Source organism: Salvia splendens, chromosome 16 (genome assembly GCF_004379255.2).
Source record: "Salvia splendens isolate huo1 chromosome 16, SspV2, whole genome shotgun sequence".
In the NCBI taxonomy this organism is placed as follows: Eukaryota; Viridiplantae; Streptophyta; class Magnoliopsida; order Lamiales; family Lamiaceae; genus Salvia; species Salvia splendens.
In genome coordinates, this window is record NC_056047.1 from 17,459,208 (window position 1) to 17,483,946 (window position 24,739).

At 41.2% G+C, this 24,739-nt stretch overlaps 4 protein-coding genes and 2 pseudogenes across 4 annotated transcripts; 4 read left to right on the top strand and 2 right to left on the bottom strand.

Annotated features, from left to right (window-relative positions):
* Positions 1-5,368: 5,368 nt before the first annotated feature.
* Positions 5,369-7,955, top strand: LOC121771879 (tubulin alpha-5 chain-like). The gene is made up of 5 exons (XM_042168768.1): positions 5,369-5,622; positions 6,087-6,301; positions 6,398-6,597; positions 6,781-7,289; positions 7,399-7,955. Exons 1-5 carry the CDS (start codon positions 5,510-5,512, stop codon positions 7,712-7,714), a joined length of 1,353 nt encoding a protein of 450 aa, XP_042024702.1. The 5' UTR covers positions 5,369-5,509; the 3' UTR covers positions 7,715-7,955.
* Positions 7,956-8,301: 346 nt separating this feature from the next.
* LOC121770287 lies at positions 8,302-9,610 on the top strand. The gene is made up of 3 exons (XM_042167041.1): positions 8,302-8,356; positions 8,522-8,874; positions 9,002-9,610. The coding sequence occupies exons 1-3, from the start codon at positions 8,302-8,304 to the stop codon at positions 9,608-9,610; spliced, it is 1,017 nt and encodes a 338-aa protein (XP_042022975.1).
* A 437-nt stretch (positions 9,611-10,047) lies between these two features.
* Positions 10,048-11,711, bottom strand: LOC121771880. Its single transcript, XM_042168769.1, has 2 exons — positions 11,559-11,711; positions 10,048-10,938 (listed from the first exon to the last, which is right to left on the bottom strand). Exon 2 carries the CDS (start codon positions 10,936-10,938, stop codon positions 10,231-10,233), a length of 708 nt encoding a protein of 235 aa, XP_042024703.1. The 5' UTR covers positions 11,559-11,711; the 3' UTR covers positions 10,048-10,230.
* Positions 11,712-12,598: 887 nt separating this feature from the next.
* Positions 12,599-14,695, bottom strand: LOC121772295 (40S ribosomal protein S5). Its single transcript, XM_042169333.1, has 5 exons — positions 14,566-14,695; positions 14,368-14,487; positions 13,741-14,012; positions 13,424-13,627; positions 12,599-13,344 (listed from the first exon to the last, which is right to left on the bottom strand). The coding sequence occupies exons 2-5, from the start codon at positions 14,470-14,472 to the stop codon at positions 13,290-13,292; spliced, it is 636 nt and encodes a 211-aa protein (XP_042025267.1). The 5' UTR covers positions 14,473-14,487; positions 14,566-14,695; the 3' UTR covers positions 12,599-13,289.
* Positions 14,696-17,944: 3,249 nt separating this feature from the next.
* LOC121770288 lies at positions 17,945-18,906 on the top strand (annotated as a pseudogene).
* Positions 18,907-21,406: 2,500 nt separating this feature from the next.
* Positions 21,407-24,295, top strand: LOC121772344 (annotated as a pseudogene).
* Positions 24,296-24,739: the final 444 nt, after the last annotated feature.

Consider the following 24,739-nt stretch of genomic DNA (forward strand, 5'->3'; position numbering starts at 1 on the left):
GAATTTGACTGTAAAATAAGATAAATTTTCTTGTATTGAGGTAAGATTATGAGAAATTAATACTAACATTAATTGATTGGAATAGATGGTTATTGAGAAAGAAAAAAAAAAGAGTATAGAAAATGAGGGGTTGCAAAGTGGCGGACGTGGTGCGATTAAATAGCGATGGACCACGCCACACCTAACCACGCTCACCATGTTACGTGTACAACTACACTCTCCAAACTTTAATATTCATACATAAATGAATAAAAAATCGATCTACTTTTTATGATGGTATAGAAAAATAGTCTTCTCCAATATCTTTTTCTTTTTCTTTCTCTCGTAAATTGATTGTTATATATATACAATTAATCAATTACAAATATTTGTGTTGTATTTATTCCACGGAGTGGTCAAATAATAACTCACCTAAAAAAACTTATACCAATAACACTAAAATTTTCCACAATCCGTATCACAAGTTAATTTTGTCGAGAGTCACAACATCACAGCCTAAATATATATACATATATTCGTCAAGAAAAAATAGTCTTATGAGTGGAGAGAGATAATAAAAGAACAACAAAGACAAGATTTTTTATTTTTTTTGTATATGAATAATTTTGGTGGACGAATAAAAATGAGAAAATAAATCTATTTTTTATGAATAAAGAAATATAGTAGTACATTTTTCTATGAACTAACAAGTTATATAACTTGGATCATTGGTAGCTCAACTGGAATGCAGCCATATAGTTTAGGCAAAGAAACACAATTTATTGGCTGCCATTTTAAGAAGTTAAATGTGTTTATTTATTTGATAGCTCATTAACTAAATAGAAGTGAGTAAAAATGGGCCAATGACTAAGTAACTAGAATATAACGGGCCACTAGTATAAAGTAGGAGCCCAATTATAAGGAGCCCAATCATTTTATGCGGAATTGATTATAGAAGCCCAACCATATTAGGGTTAATTATTATTTATTCATCGTTTCATGCTGGTATTAGTATTCAAATATTAAAATTTGCATTAATAATGTAAAAGGTTTAATTTGCATTTTCTTTGATATATTTTGTCATCTATTTTTAAATGTTGTTAACTCTTTATTTATGTTGAGTTAAAAAAACTTCCACTATTATTTCATGTTTGGTGAGTATAACTAGTTTCATCATTATTATATTTTGCTATAAAATATTTTATTATTATTGTATATTGGTACAATAAGTTTAATTTTTATTCCATATTTTGTAGCTCATGTGTCTCTTGACTTTTCTACTTTATTTTATTTTCTCAAAATAAACGTTTCAGTTGTAACGGAACTGAATGCGTATTGTATTAGTATTTATATAAACTTCAAGCTTTTTATAACAATAGAAATAAATAAAAAAAAATATTTAGTTCCGATAATGTAATTACCTCATATTACTCATACCATCTCATTCACGAAAATAATATTGTTTCATAAACCAAAAATTAGTAATCACAACTAAGTATATTATTCACACAAAATGTTTTATACTTTAATTATTATTTAATGTTGATATTGGAATGAGAAAATATGTGAGATCAACAAACTACAATTAGAGTCTATTTAAGAAATGAAGAAATCAATTAGATCAATTATTGATAATTGAATCATAAATGGAGTAGATTATTTGCTTTCCTTATTAATGTTCTATAATTGAACTTTATATAAAGAGTTGGATATATTAGAATTGAACAAGAACAAGTATATCTTTACGACTATTCCAATCTTTTATTTTATGTATTTTATTTTCTATCAATTGGTACAAAAAGTTTGAAAGCATAAATAGTAGTACTAGTACTATACAAAAGGTTTTGTTCGCGTTACATTTTGTCAATTGTGTTTGAGACGTCAACTTTTGGTCTGCATGAATAATATACTAATAACATCCGCAATGGTGCGGATGTCCCACGCGGACACCCGACGTACTTCCTAAAAAACCCCCTGTCATCTCATAAGGACATCTCACTGCACAATGGCGGACATCCCCAAAGACATCCCGACGGACATCTACAATAATAAAAATTCACAAATTCACCAAATTAAACAATTTACGGAATTAAAATTTCGACACGAATACAGAGAAAATGCAACCACTTTATTTAAAACAAAAAATATACATAATTATTAAAAAAATGGATAGTTAAAAAAACAACCTCAAGCTTCAACAAATATGGCCCCCGTCTCACTCCTCGTCGTCCTCGCCTCCAGCCCCGGCGTCACTCACAGGCAGGGGTGGCATCCCCAAATCGGGCCGCAAACTGTCGATGACATCCTTCAGCATCAACTTGTATAATGGGTTAGTCGCGGCATGCCACTTGTCCATGCTGTCTATCAGTCTCTAATGTTGTTACATGCGGGCGAGTGAGGGGAGCTCGGGATCGAACTGGGAAGGAGTTGTCGATTGGACCTCGGGGGACCCGCTGGTGCTTCCCCTAGCCATCCGCATCGCGGTCTTTTGCCCAACCGGGCGCTGGCGGCGGGAAGACGATTGAGGGGTCGGGAACTCTACCTCGGAATCAGGGAGTTCGTGGGAATCGGCACTGCTGCAGCACTCCCAGGAGGCATTGATCTTCGTCCGCTTCGGCCAGCCAGCTTCAACACCCGTACTAAACTTGGCGGAAGTCTGCACCACAAGATAGACCTCTCAATATTTGAATTCCTCGAAACCCAATAAACTGTCGGGGTACTGCTCGTGAGACAGAAGCTTCACATCATCGGCGGACATGCCGCTGGTTGCCGTGCGGAGGTTGTTTTGGTAGATGCATGCAAATCAGCTGAGTTGTCTCCTCAGCCGCTCCCACTGTTTCCGGCATTGCTCTCCATCGTGAGGCTTCCCACCCGGCGGTTTGAATTGGAGGTAGCTTTGGCTAATGCGCCACCACATTCTGTCGATGTGCTGGTTAGCCCCGATGTAGGGATCCTCAACTACATCGACCCAGGCCTTCACCAGCGCGACGCACTCCCCTATGCTCCAGACAGTCCTCTTTCTCCCGTCGGCTTCCTCCCCCACCCCCTCGGCCCCAGCCCCACCCTCGTTCCCCGCACTTGAGGACGAGGTAGTGCCCTTGCCCTTCCCTCTACCCTGCTTCCGCGTCCTCCCTGCCGCCAGTTGCATCTCAGTGGGAGACTCCCTGACCGGAGATAGTCCCAACTCATCCAAAGAGAAAGTCTCGTTGCCGGTGAACTGAGTCTCCAGAGGAGTACTCTGGGAGTAATCACTCGACAATAAATCCATGTGGGGGCGATAAACATTGTCCCCAGGTGATTGAGGGACCCCCTGTCTGCTCCCCCGCAGCGACAGACATGCCATGCATCATCCCGGGCATTTGGGGCATCATCCCACCCATCTCGGGTATTTGGGGCACCGCCCCCGTCATCGCGGCACTCACTCCGGGCATTTGGGGCATCATCCCACTCATCCCTGCATACCAAGGGGGTACATATTGTAGTACCCCCTGCATCATCCCCATCATTTGGGGTTGGGGCATCATCGGCGTCATTCCGGGCATCATCCCGGACATCGGTGCAATTCGGTCCGCGTTTCCCCCTACTCTAACGGGAAACGTCGGCGTTTGTGACTCGCTCGTGGCAGGGGAATCACTATCGTGTTATTCCATTTATCTTCAAACGAAATGAAAGTATATAGAGAGAAGCTCGTTAAAACAAGTGATGCGAATGAAATGAAGTTCAACAAGCCGTATTTATAGAGTTTTTTTTAAAAATAAATAAAAAATCGGGACGTCGACGGATATACGGTGTCCGCAGCGGACGTCCGCATCCGCGTCTCTCAGGTTTAATGGCGGGCGTCCCGCGCGGACACCCGACACTTCAGTCGGACGTCTGCCGGGAAATCCGCTATTGGGGATGCTCTAATACTATAGTAAGTTTTAACATTATTTTACGTTGTTATAAAAAGATTCATTATTAATTCACGTTAGTATTATTAAATATTTTGTACATCATGTGTTACACTAATCACAAATGAAATATTTTATACTACTCTGTATTATTTATATACTCCTACAATTTTCTTAAAATCAATCTGAAATAATGATAACTTTTATATTATTTATATATAGCATTTTTTATATCAATTTGAAATAATGATAGTAACTTTTATATATTCCTGAAAACTTGAATAGATTCCTTTTGGTACCCTGCATTATTTTATATATTATTAAATGCAACAATGACTCTTATTTTACAGTGGCAACATATTAACTAATAATTCACCTATCTATTATTGTCGGCCCTTATAGAAATCCATGGGTTCCATCCTAAAACCAATTGGTAATAGGAGGAGGGGTCCATGAGACTTATATACTAGTTTCAGTTTTCTCTTGACATCAATGTGGGACAGTTATATATTATATTTTTAGTTTCAATTGCCAACACCCTCCCTCAAACCCTTCAAGGTGAACCTTGGAGGGGTTGGACTTTTTTTTTCTAATCGATTGGACAATCGGTTCAATTTATACTAGTTTTAGTTTTCTCTTGACATTAATGTGGGACAGTTATATATTATATTTTTAGTTTCAATTGCCAACACAACTTTTTTTCTAATCGATTGGACAATCGGTTCAATTTATACTAGTTTCAGTTTTCTCTTGACATCAATGTGGGACAGTTATATATTATATTTTTAGTTTCAATTGCCAACACCCTCCCTCAAACCGGGTTGGACTTTTTTTTTCTAATCGATTGGACAATCGGTTCAATTAGGTGAACCGACTTTTTTTTTCTAATCGATTGGACAATCGGTTCAATTAGGTGAACCTTGGAGGGGTTGGACTTTTTTTTTCTAATCGATTGGACAATCGGTTCAATTTTTTTTGGGACCACTTGGTCCAAATTTTCAGCCCAGTTATACTGCTGGGTCAGTTATTTTTTTCGGTTTCAGCCCAGATATACTGCTGGGTCAGTTAAATATGACCCACAGTCGGCGACCCGCTCTGATACCATGATAGAAATCCATGGGTTCCATCCTAAAACCAATTGGTGATAGGAGGATGGGCCCATGAGACTTATATACTAGTTTCAATTTTCTCTTGACACCGATGTGGGACAGTTATATATTATATTTTTTGTTTTAATCGCCAACCGGCCCAACTTTAGTTCATAAAATTGATACAATTTCTATAAATAAATAATTAAATCGGGCAGGCCAGCCTGCAAATAATAATAGTAGTAATATTAATAATAATAAAATTGTGATAATATCCAAATTCGATAGTGCAGTTGTAGAAGTGACGATAACAGCACAGCACAGCACACGACGGCCAGCTGTATTGGCCCACTAAAACCTGTGGTCCCCACCTCCCTTCATCACATTTGACAAAAATCCCCTCTCTCTCCCTCTTTCCCTCTCTCCACCAAGGTAGACTCACTGCATTTCATTTCTCCTTCTCTTCCACAACTGTAACAGAATTCTCTCTCTTCTCTCCGCACCTAATCGAAAGGCTCTCCACGAGCAGGCGAGAATCCTTATCGAAGAGAGATGAGAGAGATCATAAGCATACACATCGGTCAAGCCGGAATTCAGGTCGGGAACTCTTGCTGGGAGCTTTATTGCCTCGAACACGGCATCCAGCCCGATGGAATGATGCCTAGGTTTCTTATTTTACTTGTTTCTCTACTTTATTTTATTTTACATGCTGCGAGTTAATGATTTTTGCCGCTTCGTAATTCTTAGATCCTCAAATCTCTGTTTTCGGCATCGTTAATGATCGGATTAATTGTTTATTTTATTTCGGAGAGTTCGCTTCTCATGCTTTTGCCTCGGCTTGAATACTTGCTTGTATGCGGTAATTTCCTTCATGAACTTGCATCTCACGCTGTGGAGAATGATCGTTGTTGTTACTGTTTGCTTAGGTCTATTACGTCTTAAATTGCATTATGAATGTGATCAATGGTAAGTTGACGTTATTGGAGTACGATGTTCAACGCGATCTTCGTTTTTTAATCCTGTTCGTAATTCTCTGTATTCTACTAGTACTTTGTTTTGGTGTAATGCGATTGTCTCTGTTTTTTTTTTAATTTTGTTATGTGATGAAATTGTTGCTCTTAACGTGCAGTGACACTTCTGTTGGAGTCGCAAACGATTCCTTCAACACCTTCTTCAGTGAAACGCGTGGTGGCAAGCACGTGCCTCGTGCTATTTTTGTTGATCTCGAACCCACTGTTATCGACGAAGTTAGGACTGGGACGTATAGACAACTCTTTCACCCCGAGCAGCTCATTTCTGGAAAGGAGGATGCGGCAAATAACTTTGCTAGAGGACATTACACTGGTAGCATTTTGTTTCATTAATTTTTATCTAGTGTTTTTTAAGCCCAACTCTGCTGTGGTTTTTGTTAAATATGTTTGTAAAACACTATTACTGCAGTTGGTAAAGACATCATTGATCTATGCCTTGATCGAGTGCGGAAGCTGGCAGACAACTGCACTGGATTGCAGGGCTTTCTGGTGTTCAATGCTGTTGGTGGTGGAACTGGCTCTGGCCTGGGGTCCCTGCTACTTGAGCGTTTGTCTGTAGATTACGGCAAAAAATCGAAACTAGGCTTTAGTATATTCCCATCTCCCCAGGTTATTCGTCTTGACTTATTTACCAAAATGTTTGTGATTGGAATTTTGCATCATTGATCACTCATGCAATTGTTGTTTCCTTTGATGGTTATCATTAATTTTAATTACAAGCTGATACCGATGCATTTATACCCCAACAGATTCTTTAAGATTGGACTGACATAATTATCCTCGTGCTTCCAGGTTTCTACTGCAGTGGTAGAGCCTTATAACAGCGTTTTGTCCACTCACTCCCTTCTAGAACATACAGATGTTGTGGTGCTTTTGGACAATGAAGCTATATATGATATTTGCAGGAGATCCTTGGACATTGACAGGCCATCTTATACAAACCTAAACCGCTTGATCTCACAAGTTATCTCATCCCTGACCACTTCCTTGCGGTTTGATGGAGCCATTAATGTGGACATCACTGAGTTTCAAACCAATCTTGTGCCTTACCCTCGTATTCATTTCATGCTTTCCTCTTATGCACCGGTAATTTCAGCAGCTAAAGCTTACCATGAGCAGATATCTGTTCCTGAGATCACAAATGCAGTATTTGAACCTTCAAGTATGATGGCCAAGTGTGATCCACGACATGGGAAGTACATGGCATGTTGCTTGATGTATCGTGGCGATGTTGTTCCAAAAGATGTTAATGCTGCTGTTGCTACTATCAAAACAAAGAGGACAATTCAATTTGTTGACTGGTAATTTCCTAGATTAAATTTTGCAAATGATTAAGATTTGTGTTGCTCTTAACGGTGATGGGTGATTTTTGCTAAAAGTCAGTCAAAAAACAACACTCGATGTTTGCAGGTGCCCAACTGGTTTCAAATGCGGCATCAATTACCAGGCACCGACAGTGGTGCCAGGGGGTGATCTTGCACAGGTGAAGCGCGCAGTGTGCATGATCAGCAACAACACAGCTGTAGCTGAAGTTTTCTCCCGGATCAACCACAAATTCGATCTTATGTATTCCAAGCGAGCATTTGTGCACTGGTATGTGGGTGAAGGTATGGAGGAAGGTGAATTCTCAGAAGCACGCGAGGATCTTGCTGCCCTTGAAAGGGACTACGAGGAAGTGGCTTCAGAAGATGTGGAAGAGGACGAGGAAGGAGGAGAAGATTATTAAAAGCTCTGAATAGATCCAATCGTTTATCAAACTCAATCCGCAAATCTGTTTTTTTTTCAGTTCTTTGCCAACTCCTTTCAAATTCCAGTGATTCATTTTCAGAGTAGAGATAAAAGGAAAAACGTTGTCCCGTTGCGTTGCAAGTGTAACCTACTACACTGTTAGTGTGCTTTGCATCTTGGTGTTGCGTGAATGCATTGTGTCGTAAATTTAGCACCATGTTGTGTGCTACTTGTGCCAATATTGCTACTTGATGTTATACTCACATCTCACTTCTGAGTTCTCTCATTCAACTAATAAAGCAAAACAAAAAGGTTGTCTAGGGTTTAGGGTAGATAAGGAGAGGCTAGATAAAAAAGTCACAAATCAGAAGTTGGGTTATTCCAAAACAGCTGTTTGGTTTGCAATATATAAAGCACAAATGATTTATATCGTGTGTTTGGCTTGCTGTAAATCAAATACCACAATACCCAACCCTAAAATTGGAGAATATATATTACAACTCATTTCCGCCTCTCTTCCATTTCAGCACTCCACACTCCCCTCGCAAATTCCATAGAAGCTATTTTCACTTTGTCCAGTTGAAGATGTCTGACTACATGCGTTCAAGGTTCACTTCCGATGATGTGCCGAGTTCGCAAGGTACATATAGCTATCCCGAAATTTAATCAAAGAGAGTTTATTTTTGTAGGGTTCAACATCATTTCGTTCTTAGATTTTGATTTGAAAGCACCAGTGAATTCGCATTTCGTTCTTAGATTTTGCGGAGCTGTACAGTTTCAATTGGGTGATTTTGTTGTGGTTCAGTGAATTCCCACCTTGGACGGTCAAGGAGAGGCAACGGTGACCGAACCCGCCGAACCTGGTCGTACCGTGAGGAGGAGATTCTTGTGGTTGCGCGGAAGGACCTTGTCGTCACCGGATGGAAAGCCGATAATGGATTTCGGACAGGCTACCTTGGCAGACTCGTGGAAGCCCTGAAGAAGCATTACCCCAACACTGACATCAAAGCACCTCCTCATATTAACTCAAAGCTCACTTCCTGGAAAAGATGTTACAATTCTTTGCGTGGAATCTTGAGTCGTAGCGGTGTGGGGTTCAACCTCCACGACGACTACAAGATAGATTGTGACGACGATCAGTGGTCGCAAATTGTCAAGGTACAAAATCTTGTTCTAATGGATATCATCATGTTTTCAAGTTAGTTTTAAAAAATAATGCTCAATATGTTTGCTTCACATTGGCAATTCTGATGGTGTGCGTTATGTTACGAATTCTTATGTACAGCAAGACCCTCATGCTCGCTACATGAGGGATAAGAGCTGGCCATTCTGGGACCATTGGCAGGTCATCTTTGGTAAGGATAGGGCTGCTGGGGGATCAGCTACTGGTTTGATGGATGTGGTGAACGGGCTTTACACTCAGGACACCGGCTTAGGCTCAAGCGATGGAGGTGGGATTAGCCACTCTGTTGGCTCTACTGATGTGCCCACTTCTCATCCACCGAGTCAGACCAACACTCCTCCTGATGCTCCGGTTGAAAGCTCAGGCAACACTAACCGTGAGAAAGCTGCTCGGACTGGGGGTGGGAAAAAGAGAAAGGCTGACCATTCTATAGATGGCCTCGTTGACATGCTGGGGAAAATGAATGACGCCACCAATGCGAGGTTGGAGAGTTTATCCCTCCGCATTGGTTATGAGTTCGATCTGAGCAACGCCCGAAAGGAAGTATTTGCGGAACTAGGCCGCTTGCCTGGACTGACAAGGGAGCAAAAGTTTGATGCAGGGGAGATTATTTTGGAGAAGGTGGAAAGGTTGGATTTCTTTCTTGGGATGCCGGATGATGACCGTATCGCGTTCGTGTTTCGTGTGCTTGCGAAATATGGATCGGGATAGATGGGGAAATCTACAACCCGTGAAGGGGTGGCGTAGGTCGATGGCTTGCCTGATATAATTTATAAAGCCTATTTTATGTCTGAAACTTTTTTTTTGGAAGCCCCTCTTCAACGTTGGCCCGTTGCAATGGTCTGTAGATTATATTATTATCTATCATCTTTTGTAGGAAGGATCATGTTCTTGAACAACATTTGGAGACAATGCCCTACCTACTGTGCATTTGGTGTTTTTATATTCCTTGGAAAGCATTTCCATGTTAAAAAATTATCAAAGTTCTCAAATGCTTGAAATGTATAAAGCGAAACATCTGATTAATACATTGAACTCTTGTGCTATGTGGAAGCTTTAATATAACGTAACAATGTGTCAAATTTATAAAACTAAGAGACTAGCACAAAAAAAGAATTTGGGTATGCAGCTGCATATGTGGGAAAACCTTAATCAGCAAATATTGATCACATTGATTGAATTTCCACATAGATATTCCAACAAAACCTACACACGATAGATCACATACACAACCTAGCTTAATAGAGTAGAACGAAGCCAAATACAACATAAAACGTCAATTAGAAAATACAACAAAAGTAAGTTGGAACAAACAAGGTCGATTATAGCCATCAATACTTGTGGGTGTTCGATGAGCCACATGAACTTCCATGTGGCGAACCTAAATTGCTTGGAGGAAATTTCTTCGGCTTTGGGGGGTATTTCTTCCCCATACGCGGGTCCATATCCTCGTTATTGGACTGACTACCCACATTCGTGAACCCGTCTCCAAACAAATTGCGTTTCATCTTTGGCACTTTGGGCATGTGAGGAGAAGAGACGGACACGCTTAGCTCCGCAGTCGGCGCCATTCCAGCTCCATCTGATGGCTTATACATCCGATTGAGATCCTCATGAACGTAGAATGAAACTGTGTTCCCTGATCGCCAATGATCAAATCGAACCATACGGTTTTTCTTGTGATGTGCTATGACTCCTAGAAAAATGGCGACTTGCTCTTCTATCCCTACGAACCTCCGGACGCGTAACATTCCCAACTCTGTAAACAATGAGCACAACCTTCCAAACGTATTCCGGTCCATCCTACAATTAACTAGACAATCTGTGTCAGTTACCCCAACCAGTCTGTTTAAACGTTGAATCTGCATCGGTACTCGATTCAGAATGTCGTAAGCCAACGCAAATTCAGCTCGCCTCCTTTTCTTCGAAACTTTGCTAAAAATCATGTACAGGATGCAAATTCGCGCCACCGTTTGAGTCCACATTATGTCCTCAATTATTTGCCTCACATAAGCATTTTGCTTCTTATGTTCCCTCATCTGCGAATAAAAATACAACTAAGTTTCAATTCCAACTAATCTTTCAATATTCAAATAAAGGAAGCTTAATTCACCATTGCAGTGGAAAACTTCAAAATTCCCAGTTTTCTCACTGAGTTCAACCGAAATTCAGCATCTTTAATTCTTTATCTTTAAACCAGACATCTCAATTAACATTTATTTTGCGGTCTCATATGCATTCAAAAACCATTGACCACACTTCGAGACGCACAAAACGATTCAGCCAAGTAATTCTACAATCCATATAACCTTGAACACCGGATTGCATTCGAAAATCGCCAAATGAATTAATCAATTCGTTTGCTACATTAAATGAAAGGCAGATTCAAAATTTATTCGATCTAGGGTTTTTTTGCCTCCAAAAAAATACAAATTCAAATGAATTAATCAATTCGATTGCAAAATTCACTTGGGTTGGAATCAAAATTACAAATTCAAATTAATCAATTAGAAAGGGAGATTCCATGGGTTTTGTAGCCTTCGAAAAAATATTTTGGAATTGAATCAGTAGGACGATTAATTCTAAATTACAAATTCAAATTGGGTTTGTAGCCTTCGAAAAAATTAATCAATGCAAACAAAACAAAGAACAAACTCACCTGAAATCTCTCGTTGCGGTGGGACTGTCGCTTCTCTTCTTTGTTCAAAGGGCTTGTGTTACAATTCCCCCAATTTTCTACGCATGTTCAAAGTGGCGTTATTGGTTTACCTCAAAAACTTGATACACACCTAATATGTATCGTGGGGCTACACCCCGATACACTAACGCCATTATATGGCCAAAAAGAAACGGGCCAAAGCCCATTTGTAGGGCTGTGCATTTATGATGTATGTCAAACAGAACACATGATAGCAGTGTTGTTAGGGTCGCGGGGCGCCCCGGGGCGATGAGGGGGGACCCCGGGTCGCGGGGCGATGGGGCGACGGGGCGAGAGACCCACGAATCGGGGCGCCAGAATAGCCGAATGATGATTATATTTGAGTTTCTTTTATAAGTTTGTTGCTTGAATGTTTATCACATCAAATAAATCTACGTATATCATTACTCCATATTAAAAAAAAAGAAGATTAGACGAAAAATATAAATTTTTAAACAACATAACATAACTAAATAACTGAATTTTATTATAAAAAAGCATCAGAGTTCCAAAAAAAGTTGCCCTATATTAGACACTTCCCCTCTTCAACTATCTTTTAGTATTAGAAATAATTAATTTAAGTGTTTTTTGGGGTAATTTGCTAAATAAATTAAGATAGATGGTCAAATTTTGGTATTACTCATTTTTTAAATTGAAAAAAAATTAAATCACGAAAGATGAAAATTTATAATTGTCTCATCCATCTATTTTCTGGTGAAATAAGATATGATGTGATAGTCAGTCTAGTCTGAAATACATAGACAAAATGATAATTGAAAAAAAACGATAAGTCGACACCGTCTGATATAGTGTGCAATCATGTCTAATTGCAATATCTCAGTATTCATACGCAAGATCAACCATTACCTCTTTTCAAATTTTTTTAAATATAGGACGAACCAATATTGGACTACAAATATGTTAGGGAGAACAAAATAAATTAAATAATCCTTTGATTAGTTCAACTAGACGGACTATCAAAATTATCTCTAAACTAATTATTTCAAAATTTGCAATTTCATCGCGTATATTATTATTGAATCATGACTTTGTACAAAAAATAAATACACAGTATATGATTAGCCCAGCCCATCAATATATCATACTACTAATTGAATTTTAAACCTAATTTTATCTTCACCGCGCCGCAATCTTCTTCTTCTCTCTTCTTCTTTCTCTATTTTTTCGTTCCCTTCTCTGGTTCTGTCTGCATCTCAAAATTTTCTGCCCAAGCTCTTCAACCATCAACAATCCTCCATAAACCGGGAGTCAGGCGACCCAGACGACCCAGGCGCTCCACGGCGACCCAGACGACCCAGCCGCGCCCCACCGTCGCTCCACGGATCTCGCACGACCCCGCCGCGTCGGGGCGATGTCGGTCTCGACCCTTGCGACCCGCGACCCAGCCGCGCTCGGGGCGCGATTTTAACAACACTGCATGATAGGTAAAGATACATAATTTAAATGACCCCTATATGACAAACAGAACAAGCCCTAAAGATATAGGATAACTCAAACCAACTGCATCAAATTCCTTGCTTACTAACAGCTTAAAACGAAATTATACTTGAGGAAAGATATGCAATAACATAAAATAAGTTCTAATATCTCAACAAAAATGAACATTGAAGACAAATAAATTCTGGTTCAGCATATGTAATCTAGGAAAGTGTTTTGTTGCTGCTTCGACTCTTAACGGTTAGCCTTAGCAACTCTCTCAATCTCATCCTTCTTCTTTATGGCGTAGCTGTCAATACAAACAAATTGACATCATAGATTAGAATCAAAAAGTGATGAGATTGAGATTGAGATCGACGGTTGCTCACCTGTTTGAAGAACCTTTGGCCGCATTGATTAGTTCATCAGCAAGGCATTCGGCAATAGTCTTGACGTTTCTGAATGCACTTTCACGGGCACCGGTGGTGAGCAGATAAATAGCCTGATTGACTCGACGCAGTGGAGAAATATCCACAGCCTGTCTTCTCACCACTCCAGCTGACCCAATACGGGTGGCATCTTCCCTCGGCCCACTGCATACAAGGTTTTGAGTGAGCTAAAACAACATAGACAAAGATGTACATACATACTCAAACTGGTTCCAATTCTTCTATAAGTTACGTGTGCGAGCAGGAAATTGGGAAACCTGTTGATAACTGCATCAACAATGACTTGGATGGGGTTGAGGTCAGTCAACAAATGGATGATCTCCATGGCATGCTTAATAATCCTAACAGCCATGAGCTTCTTTCCGTTGTTGCGGCCATGCATCATGAGGGAGTTGGTAAGTCTCTCAATGATGGGGCACTGAGCCTTCCTGAAGCGCTTAGCTTGGTACCTTCCAGCTGTGTGAGGCATGAAGGTGGGGTGCTTGGCTGCAGTGGCAGTGATGTAATCTTCCACAGAGATATCACTGATCTGTAAAAGATAAATGAGTACTAGCAAATGAACCAAGCATTAATTGAAAGGAATTTCTTGTAGAGCAAGAGTCCATACCAGAAGCTAGGTTTTTTTATGGATAAATTGACTATACAAACAGACTAAAATAGTGGAATTAATTCCAAAAAATTATGGTTTCTGAATGACATTTAGTTCTATCCTAATATTCCTATTCCTCTGAATAACTAAAACGAATATCAATTCCTAATGTGACTAAGAGATTTAGGTCAAACAATAGAAAGTAAATTTGCACGATAAATGCATAAAGCCAAAAAAAAGCACAAAAGAAGTGGAGTGAATTGACAAGGGGCATTGTTGTGAAACGAAAAATGACCTGGACTTCGTCATAGGTCCAACGGTTGAAGAGCAAAACGCCGGTGTGAATCTTGTCTTCCTCGATCACCGGAGGAGCAACAGCAGCTACGACAGCTTCCGCCATTTCTTCCCGATTCACCTGGTCTCGTCAAAATCGATACTTTTGAGCATAAAGAATGAAAAATAGCAGAGTGAAAGCAAGAGATAAGAGTAAAACCTTGAGGAATGCCGACGGCGTAGGGTTATTGCAGAGAGCAGCGAGCTAGATAGAGAAGGAGAAAAGCCCTAATTGAAGCTCTTAACAGGAGTTATTGGGTTGGGCCACTTTTCCATTGGTCTTTAGCCCGTTTTTTATGGGCCTCAAATATATATTAGTAGTATTCAAAACCTTACTCAACCAGTAAAGGTGCACCTATATATGGTCGAGTAGCACGAGACTCATCCATCTTTAATTAAATAGTGAGAGGATCGATCTGCCTTTGGATATGAAGCAACTGTAATTAAATGGTCAGGCTCAAACTTATTGCTCTCTCAAATAGTGCACGGATCAGATCAGTATGGAGCAACTTTAATCAAATAGCTAGGCTCAAACTTATTGCTCTCTCAAATAGTGCACGGATCAGATCATCGTCACCAAAGCACATCTCCTGTTCATTTCAACAAATCCGCATGTATGTTACAAGCAAATCCAATAATGTCTTAATCTTATTGAGTTGAGTTGGAAGAGAGTATCACTTGATCAAGATAGACGCTCCACAAATTTTTACTAACCTCAATTAGGTGAGTTGACTCATAAAGTAAAATAAAAGAAGAAAATATTTTTATAAATGGATGTTGAGGTTTTTTATGGGACGGGCGGAAAAAAAATCAGGCTGGAATGGAGGAAGATTGATTATATTTTATTGAAAATAGAATGAAGCTTTTTATTTTTTAGTTATTTCGACATGTTGGGCCAATATTTCTTGGAGGATGCGCTGATACTTAGGGCTGGGTAAACAGTCGGTTCGATTGATTTGGTTAAACGACCACAAAAAATAGTCGAAAAACTAACTAGAATCGAACCGAACTCTTCACTAGCCAACTCGGTTAGAATCTATCGGTTACGGTAATAACCGAATTGGACAGAAATAAAATTTTAATTCCAACAAAAATAAAAAAAAATAGCGTTGAGACCAAATCAATACACCAATTTTTTAATTTTTTCAATTAAAAAAAAAACATAATCAAGTGCTTGATTTTTCATGATGTTCAATTGTTCATACTTCATCTTACAATATTTTTAAAATATATATATAATCAAGTGCTTGATTTCACCCAACAAAACATAATCTTCAAGTTTAGAGTATAAATTTAAATGATGCTATTTTAATTATTAATACTTAGAACTTATAAATTTTGTAATTTACAAATGACAAAAATAATACTCTCTTACAATTTCAATTTCTATAGGAAATTAATATAGAAATATATAAATTTTAAAAATATTTAATTAAAGATTAATGTAAGATTTTCTTGACTTTTTGATACACCTACCAAATTTATAATTAAACTTATGTTAAATTATAATTGAAATAAGAACCAAATCGAACACCATTAGAGCATCTGCAACGTTGGACGGACGGCGTCCGTTCGTCCGCGCCGCTGGTAAGGACGAGCTCCGCCGCCGCTGGCACGGCGCTGCTCGATGCATCGAGCACGTCCGTGCCAGCGAGCAGCTGACGTGGCGCGTAGCGATTGGGCACCGGCATAGCCGTTGCCTTTGAATTTTATTTTTTTAATTAAAAATAGGTTTTTAATTTAAAAACCGATTAAAAATAAGAAAAAAATATTTTTCCCCTTCCCAAAAAAATATATCCATTTTTTACCGTTTTTTACCATTTTTTATTTTTTTTTATTTTTCCCCCCCAAAACTACACATTTTCATCTATAAATACATTCACTTTCACACCCAAAAATTCACACCACACTACACAATTCTCATATTCATTCTCACATATCCATTCTCATCTTCATCCTCCCATATCCATTCTCAATCTTTCTTTCACGCCTACAACATAACAATGTCCGGCCAAGGCAATAACCCCCTCGGGCTCCCACGGTTGGAACCCCGAATGGTTCTCCTCACAACCGTTTCCTAGTCCGAAAATGGAATATTCGGCCCGTTCTCAAACCCAAAGTTCGGGCGTTCCGGGTGGCTACCGGCCATACCCAATCGACGACCAAGATGCCCCCGAAGGGCAATACGGGTGGACACCCGAGCCTAGGCCGACCGCCCCTCCCAAACTCCGACTCCTCCTACTCGCGGTGTCCGCACACCGTACACTCCGACGGAGATGGATAAATTATTCGCGGCGTACTTGGAAATCTCCGAAGATCCGGTGGTTGGCACGAACCAATCCGGCGATCACTTTTGGTGGCGCATCGCTCGCCGGTAAAATGAAAACTGGCCGCCGGAAACAATCAAGCGCAACGAGAGTATGGTGCGCAACGAAAGTATGGTGCGCAACTCCATCTACCGAGCCAACGAAGAAATTGGCAAGTTCAATGGCTATTTCCTCCAGGAAGAGCGGTCGGCGGGGAGCGGCCGGAGCGAGGTCGACATCATCACTGTCGCGATGAGCACCTACCAATCCATGAACTACAAGCCATTCAAGTACCTTAACGTTTGGCAGGAGACGCGGACGCACCCGAAGTATAGGGGAGGCATAACATCCTCCTCTAGCTGCTCCTCCAAACGGTCAAGGTCGGTATCCCTATCCGACGCCGGCTCCGAAGAAGTGGCTAGCCAACTCGCCGGAGCTAACTTGGGTAGCCCCGACGCCGGCCCGAGCGGTTCCCAACGCCGACCGCAAGGAAGGAAGAAGGCGGCGGCCAACCGCCGTCGCGCCGCGGCTGCAACCGCCAATGCTCCCGTTCCCGTTCCATATGCGCCACCTCCACCCCCACCAACTCGTTGTGGACCATCTTGGCCCAACTCAATATGGCCGATAGGTCAACTATGACCCCCTCGCAACTTCGATCGCATGAAACCATGATATTGGGCCTCCAAAGACAATTGGGGGTAGTGCCGCCGGATGAGTAGTCTTCCACGGGGGTATTTTTAGCTTTTAATTATGTAATTTTTAATTATTAAGAGTTTAATTATGTAATTTTTAATTTTTAGGATTTTAATTATGTACTTTTTAATTTTTAGGATTTTAATTATGTCGTTTTTATTTTATTTGTCATTTGTAATATTATTTAGGTTTTTTTAATGAATTTTAATATTATGGAAATGTTTTTGTTTAATTGAATTTTAAATTAAATTGTGCTCGTCCTTGCGGAAGAGCACAGCTGTGGGTGTTGTGCTCTTGTCAGAGAGCATGCAGAAAAAGTGGGGCCGGGCCCACAACCGTGCTCGCAGGCAAGAGCACGGTTGTGGGTGCTCTTAATTTCACTTACCAGCTAAACCGATAATTGATCGATTTCGGTTCGGTTATTGAATAACCGTTTACCTAACTCTACAGTGTACTGATTCGAATTCAATTAAATTGATTGCTATTGCCGCAGAAATCAGAGTCACGTCTCAGTATCAGTATTCACTCAGTTTGAATTCCATGGCTAACACGTAACCACTCAAGGATAGAGTCGCCATCGTCACCGGCGCCTCGCGTGGAATCGGCCGCGCCATTGCTCTCCACTTAGCTTCCCTCGGCGCCAGAGTTCTCATCAACTACTCCTCCAACTCCGCCCTCGCTGATTCCATTGCCGCCGAAATCAATTCAGCCGCCACCTTCCAAGCCGATATCTCCGTTCCAGAGCAGGTCAAATCGCTCTTCGACGCTGCGGAATCGACCTTCAACTCCGAGATCCACATCCTCGGCAACTCGGCCGGCGTGCTGGATCCGAAATACCCCTCACTTGCCGACACCGACGTCGACGATTTCGACAAAACCATCGCAATCAACACGCGAGGTGCCTTCCTCTGCTGCAAAGAAGCTGCCAACAGGTAACCGATTGATCGATCGATCTCTGTGAGTTTTGGATTTTAACTGTGTTGATTGATTGATTTCGCTCGATTGAGATGGAAATTGAACCGATCGTTGACAGGATAAAGCGCGGCGGTGGGGGTAGGATCATATGCTTGTCAACCTCGCTGGTGGCGTCGCTGAAGCCGGGTTATGTGGCTTACGCGGCGTCGAAGGCGGCGATGGAGAAGATTTTGGCCAAGGAACTGAAGGGGACGGGGATAACTGCGAACGCTGTGGCGCCGGGAGCGGTGGCGACGGACATGTTTTTCGCGGGGAAGTTGGAGGAGGTGATAGAGAAGGCGGTGGCAGAGTGCCCGTTTGGGCGGCTTGGAGAGACGGATGACGTGGCGCCAGTGGTTGGGTTTGTGGCGAGTGACGCGGGTCAGTGGGTAAATGGGCAGATTATTCGGGTCAATAATTTGTATGCATATAATCAACTGGGTTTTACTATTGAGAATTAAAATGCTAGTAGTTTATATAATCAAGATACTATTAATAATCGAAATAATTATCAAGGTTGAATGTTAATATTGCTATTTTTTAATTAATTTTTGGATTCTGATATACGCATTACCTACAAGTCCACAACCGATCATGAAAGACATGCAAATGGTATACTACTTACTACTGATCATAGATATACTATCGTCCAATTACAATTACATTATAATCTAATGGTTCAATTAATCAAGGTACTTTTAATTTTTTTTTCAGACCATCCCTATAAAGAGTCATGAAAATAAATTTGTGGACAACCCATGCCATATATTTTATTTTATCATGTAATGTAAATAAATGTATCATAAAAAATCAGACAGATTTTAAAAAATGCTAATCCTTCGCCACTTCCGCCACCCAACCGATAAAATAGATTTGTGCACAATACATGCCATACAAAGGTTATTATTTTATTCATTTAAAACAAGAATTTTCTTTGTACTAGAAGAATTTTCGCCTTTTTAAAGCATCCAGGGTGGGACGCCCCTAAAGCCCGTCCTATGCACCGCCACATCAGCATTTTATCCTCCTCCCCTTCCACCTGCAGTGGCGCGCCCTAAGCATTTTACTATATATAAATACAAACTTAGAAAAAACACAACGATTAACTAAGAACGACAAAAAAATTCATTGATTATAAAAAAAAAGTTGCACGGGTTAGAAATAAAAAAAATTGACTATCCTACAAAAGCCCCAACTTCCGGCTCAGCTCATCAATCAACCTTTGGAGGAATTCGGCTCTGGCCGGATCCGTACACTTCATAAGGGCGTTGTGCGTATCCAACAACGTCTGCGCCATCGAGGCTGTTGCCAAATCCGCATAGGCAAGTGTCGTCGGGGTCGGGGTAGGGGTCGGGATAGGGGTCGGGATCGGCAATGGGGGGCGGCGGCCGAGGAGGATGTCGCCTTCGCCTTCCCCTTGTTCTTCGCAGCCTTGACGTCTATGAGACGCCGCCGGGAGGACATCGGTGTGGCGGAAGTCTCTTCCTCCGTGCACATCTGGTTGAGGTCCACCGGACGAGTTCCACTTTTGCTGGTATTGTAACCACCAGTGTCGGTGGTCTTCGTCCTCTTCGCCACACCGATGTGCAGAATCCCGCCTTGGAACTTCTGTTTGTCCCTCAAGAGCGCCCAGATGTTGAAATGCTTGAAGTCGTCGTACATGGACTGGTACGACAACAGCGCTCTATCGCGCACGTCGCTCAAGCTCTCGCCGTTTCCCTGATCCCTCGAGCACTTCTCGTACTCCGCCGCGAACAGGTTGACTTGCTTCTTCACCTGATCCCAGTGCTTGCGGAGCTGCTCCCGTTGGCGCTTGTAAGCTCTCGGCGGCTTCGCCTCATTGTAGCGCTCGGCGATGCGCTCCCAGTACACGAGCTGCTTTTGGTTGTTCGCGAATATCGGGTCCTCCGATATATCCACCCAACACCTCGCCAAGACGAGGGTTTCATCCGGCTGGTAGTTCGTACGGCCGGGGGCGTACTCTTCACAAGTTGTCGGAGGTGGCAACTTGTGCGCCATGTGCTTGGTCCGCTTCTTTCTGGCGGCGGAGGCAGCGCGGCGGGAAGCGGCGGCAGGGCGAGTTGGAGACGGCTCCATGTCGGAGAGACCGTACGAATCCGTACTGAACTCCGGATCGTACTACGTGTTAGCGTCGAACGACCGATATTCGCAGGGTTGTGTACCCGGCCACCGTGCGCCATCTCCAAACATCGGGCTACTAGGACTTGAGTATCCACTGGAATCCATTTTAGAGTAATTTGAGAGTTTAAAAGTTAATCGAAAAGTTACAAATGAATGGTGAAGCTAGGGTATATATATAACAAATTTCTCAAATTTTAAAAATAAAAAACAAACGCGTTGCATCGTTCGCGTCATCGTCCGCGGCGCCCACAGTGGGCGGACGATGCCCTATCGTCCGCGCTTCGTCCGCGGACGACGCATCGTCCGTCGTCCCCGGAGCCACAGTGGCGGATGATAGCGCGCCCGATAGGCACGATCGTCCGCCCCACTATGGATGATCTTATATTTGCATCGGGCGCGCTATCGTCCGCCACACTGTGGATGATGTTATGTTTGTCAACTTGAAGAGATTGAATAGGCCTTTCCCTTAAATAAAAATACAGAACTTGAATATTTTCTACTTTATGCACATGATTAACGATGGAGAAATTTGCAATTGCTACCCATCGTGATTTTGTTGAGATTGAAAAAGCTAATCAGCACCTCACACCCTTTACTCTGGTTTTACTCGGTTAAATATTCTAGTGAATGAGATGAAAAAGATACTATAAGGGGTGTCCGATTGGCAAGATTAAATCTCATGATTAAATATGTATCATGTTTAATTCATAAGATTGAACTCTTCAACTTAATCTTAGATGGATAGTCTCATGATAATTAGTCATAGCCTCCCCCTTCAACTAAAAGAATCCCACAACTTAATCCTAGATGGATAGTCTTATGATATTAGTCATGGCAACCGAATGCCACCTAACTATATAAAATATCAACTTTCCACCAAATTAGTGGCAAAAAGAGAGCCTTCTCGTTATCCTCCTAATTCTCATCTCCACACTCCTTAAAATCATTAAAAATTCATCAATTTCATTCACACCCCTCTTAATCTAACCAAACTCACATCATAAAAAATGGTTTGTTGCAAGAAAAAATAAAGACTAAAAAAAGAATAGTTAACTTTTCCCAACCTACCATTTCTCATCAAAAGAGCTTCATCTCACCTAGCATCCCTTTTTACTAATTTTCCCCTATGCAGCAATGGAGGATTTCTCCCTGAATTCCTCCATCTCCTATGCTGCCAAGTTCAACCACACGAGGCTTTCTACTCGTGGTCGGAGAAGCATGGTCTGCTGCTACAATGGTAGCCATGCCATCAAGTCTACGGGGATCTCTTCTGTTCTCACAGAGACATAGTCGGCCTTGATCACCCAAGGTCAAGGGATGGAAACCGGGAGCCTAGTCTTGAGCAATAATGCCAAGGACGAGGGTATCGGCATTGTCAAATTTCTAAGAGGGAAGACCTTCCTCATCACTGGTGCAACTGGATTTCTTGGCAAAGGTATCGTTTTTCTTTCCTGACCTTTTCAGATTCCTCAAAAACGTCGGTTAACTCCTCCAGTTGTCCGTTGCGTGATTTTCAGTCCTCATCGAGAAAATGCTGCGGACGGCTCCTGATGTTCGTAAGATATTTGTTGTGATCAAGGCCAAGAATCAAGAAGCTGTAGAAGAGAGACTGAAAACGAAGTATGGAGAGCTTTGCTTTCATCCCGCTCTCTCTTCAACTTCTTTTTTCCGTATAAGCCTCTTATATGTGTGTGTTGTAGATCATCAATGCCGCGCTGTTCAAGAATCTGAAACAAATTCACGGAAAATCATATCAAGCTTTCATGCTGAGTAAGTTAATTCCTGTGGTTGGAAATGTCTGCGAAACTAATCTCAGATTAGATGAAGATGCAGCTGAGTTCATGACCCGAGAGGTTGATGTTATCATAAATTCTGCAGCAAATACCACTTTCGATGAAAGGTTATGAAATCCATACTAGTTGTTCCAAGGTTACTGATGATTTTTCAAGTAAATGATTTTATGATCTCAGGTATGATACAGCCCTTGACATAAACACAGGCGGCCAGAATCGACTCATGAGCTTCGCCACACAATGCCTGAAACTGAAGCTCTTCGTGCAAGTATCGACAGGCAAGTAAAAAGTAGTTTAATGATATGTCCTAATAGTAAACAACTTCTAACTAACTTCCTAAACTCATTCTAGTCTGTCTACATTACCATGTTATGGGTATATACCTAACAAGTTTCACACTTTCTTCGTCGGGGTTTAATTATGAAACCTTCATCATGCTTATTTCCATTTTATTGGTAACAGCTTATGTAAATGGACAAAGGCAAGGCAGAATCATGGAAAAGCCTTTATGCATCGGTGAAACTATAGTGGGTGAGACTGTTAACGGAAACCATCAGGTCCCACTTCCCAAATTGAGTGTCGAAGATGAAATAAAGATAGTTGTGGATGCAAAGAAAACACTTGGAGATGATTCACTGATTCAGGCAATAAAAGAATTAGGAATGCAGAGGTAATCTCAATTTATCACGAAAAGCAAAGGATATCAAACTCTCTTCTAGTCGTCCCTAATCAGATAACGAAAACATGTGTGCGTTCATCCAGGGCTAAGAAATTTGGATGGCAAGATACGTACGTATTCACAAAGGCTATGGGAGAAATGATGATAGATAATTTAAGGGGCGATGTACCAGTAGTTGTGATTAGACCCAGTGTCATCGAGAGCACGCATAAAGAACCATTCCCTGGATGGATGGAAGGAAACAGGTACGTCTGCTGAAGAATTCTGCAATATTCCAATTTAGTTTTTCAACGTTTACTAACCAAAATATATGACCACCAGAATGATGGATCCTATCATATTGCAATATGGAAAGGGGCAGCTCACGGGATTCCTTGTCGACCCCAATGGAGTTCTTGATGTAGTGAGTAACCTATATTGATTTCTTAGTAGTTTAAAGACATAGAAGACTGGTACCTGTTTGGGACTTCAAATCAGGTAACTGAAAGAATGACTTGCTTTAGGTTCCAGCGGATACGGTTGTTAACGCAACCTTAGCAGCCATGGCAAAGCACGGGACAGTTGGGAAACCAGAGTGTAGCATCTATCAGGTGGCATCATCTGTTGTCAACCCATTAGTTTTCAGGGACCTAGCCAAATTGCTCAACGAGCACTTCAGTTCCTCCCCCGTCATGGATTCGACTGGTACTCCAGTTAGTGTTCCAAAAATGAAGCTATTCAGCTCTACGGAAGATTTCTCCAATCATCTGAGGAAGGACGCAATCAATAGAACGGGATTAGGAGCTCTGGCCAACCTTGACGGGAAATTGTCCCAAAAAGCTCGAATTCATCTGCAGAAAATCAGTGGAACAAGCAAATTATCTAGCAAGTATCTATGAATCATACACATTCTATGGCGGATGGTAAAAATCAACTAAATCTCGATGTTATCCTGTGTTTCTCCGAAGCTTGATATTAATAGTAAAAAAGACATGTAAAATGGCAGGTTCGACAACAGAAACACCCAGAGATTGATGGGATGCATGTCGAAGGAAGAGAGACAACTATTTGGATTTGATGTGGAGAACATCAACTGGAAAGACTACATCGTTAACGTGCACATTCCGGGGTTAAGGAGGCATGTCATGAAGGGAAGAGGCAATAGTTAATGCAACTTCAGTCGCACAAAAGACTTATCATTAGTTTTCTGTAGCCAACTGTAAAAGGGCGTTTTCTTTGTCTCTATTTCTATTCATGTTTTATGTACAATCCACTAAGAAGAGGCCAGCAATTTGCCAGTTCGTAAAATATTTATAGAACAGTCACTCGTTCGTTTAGGATAAATTGTACTAATACATGCTTCAGTTTCTGATTTCTGCCAAGGCAATGAAATAATCAATGTTGTACAAGTCAACATCGTTTTACACTTGTAGTAGCACGTAAGTATAAGGCTTCATCAGTTCGATCAACAATGAATATGCATGAAGATAATATTAACACACCTAAATTTCTAGAAAAAAATGCTTTGACTAGATAGGAATGGATCCTGCAAACAAACTGTTACCGAAATCGCAGTCCAACAAGAACACAGCAACTCCGATTGAGAGAAGATGCACAAGCCAATGTTAGGTATTCCAATATCTAGTTGATGACAGGTTGAAATATCAGGACAATACAAGTGAGAAAGAAGAGAAAATGGAATATACCTTGGGACCTCATTGATGGAGAACTCAGCACGGTCAGCTTCTCTTGCATACGTACCACGGAGCTTCAGATGAAAAAGGATTC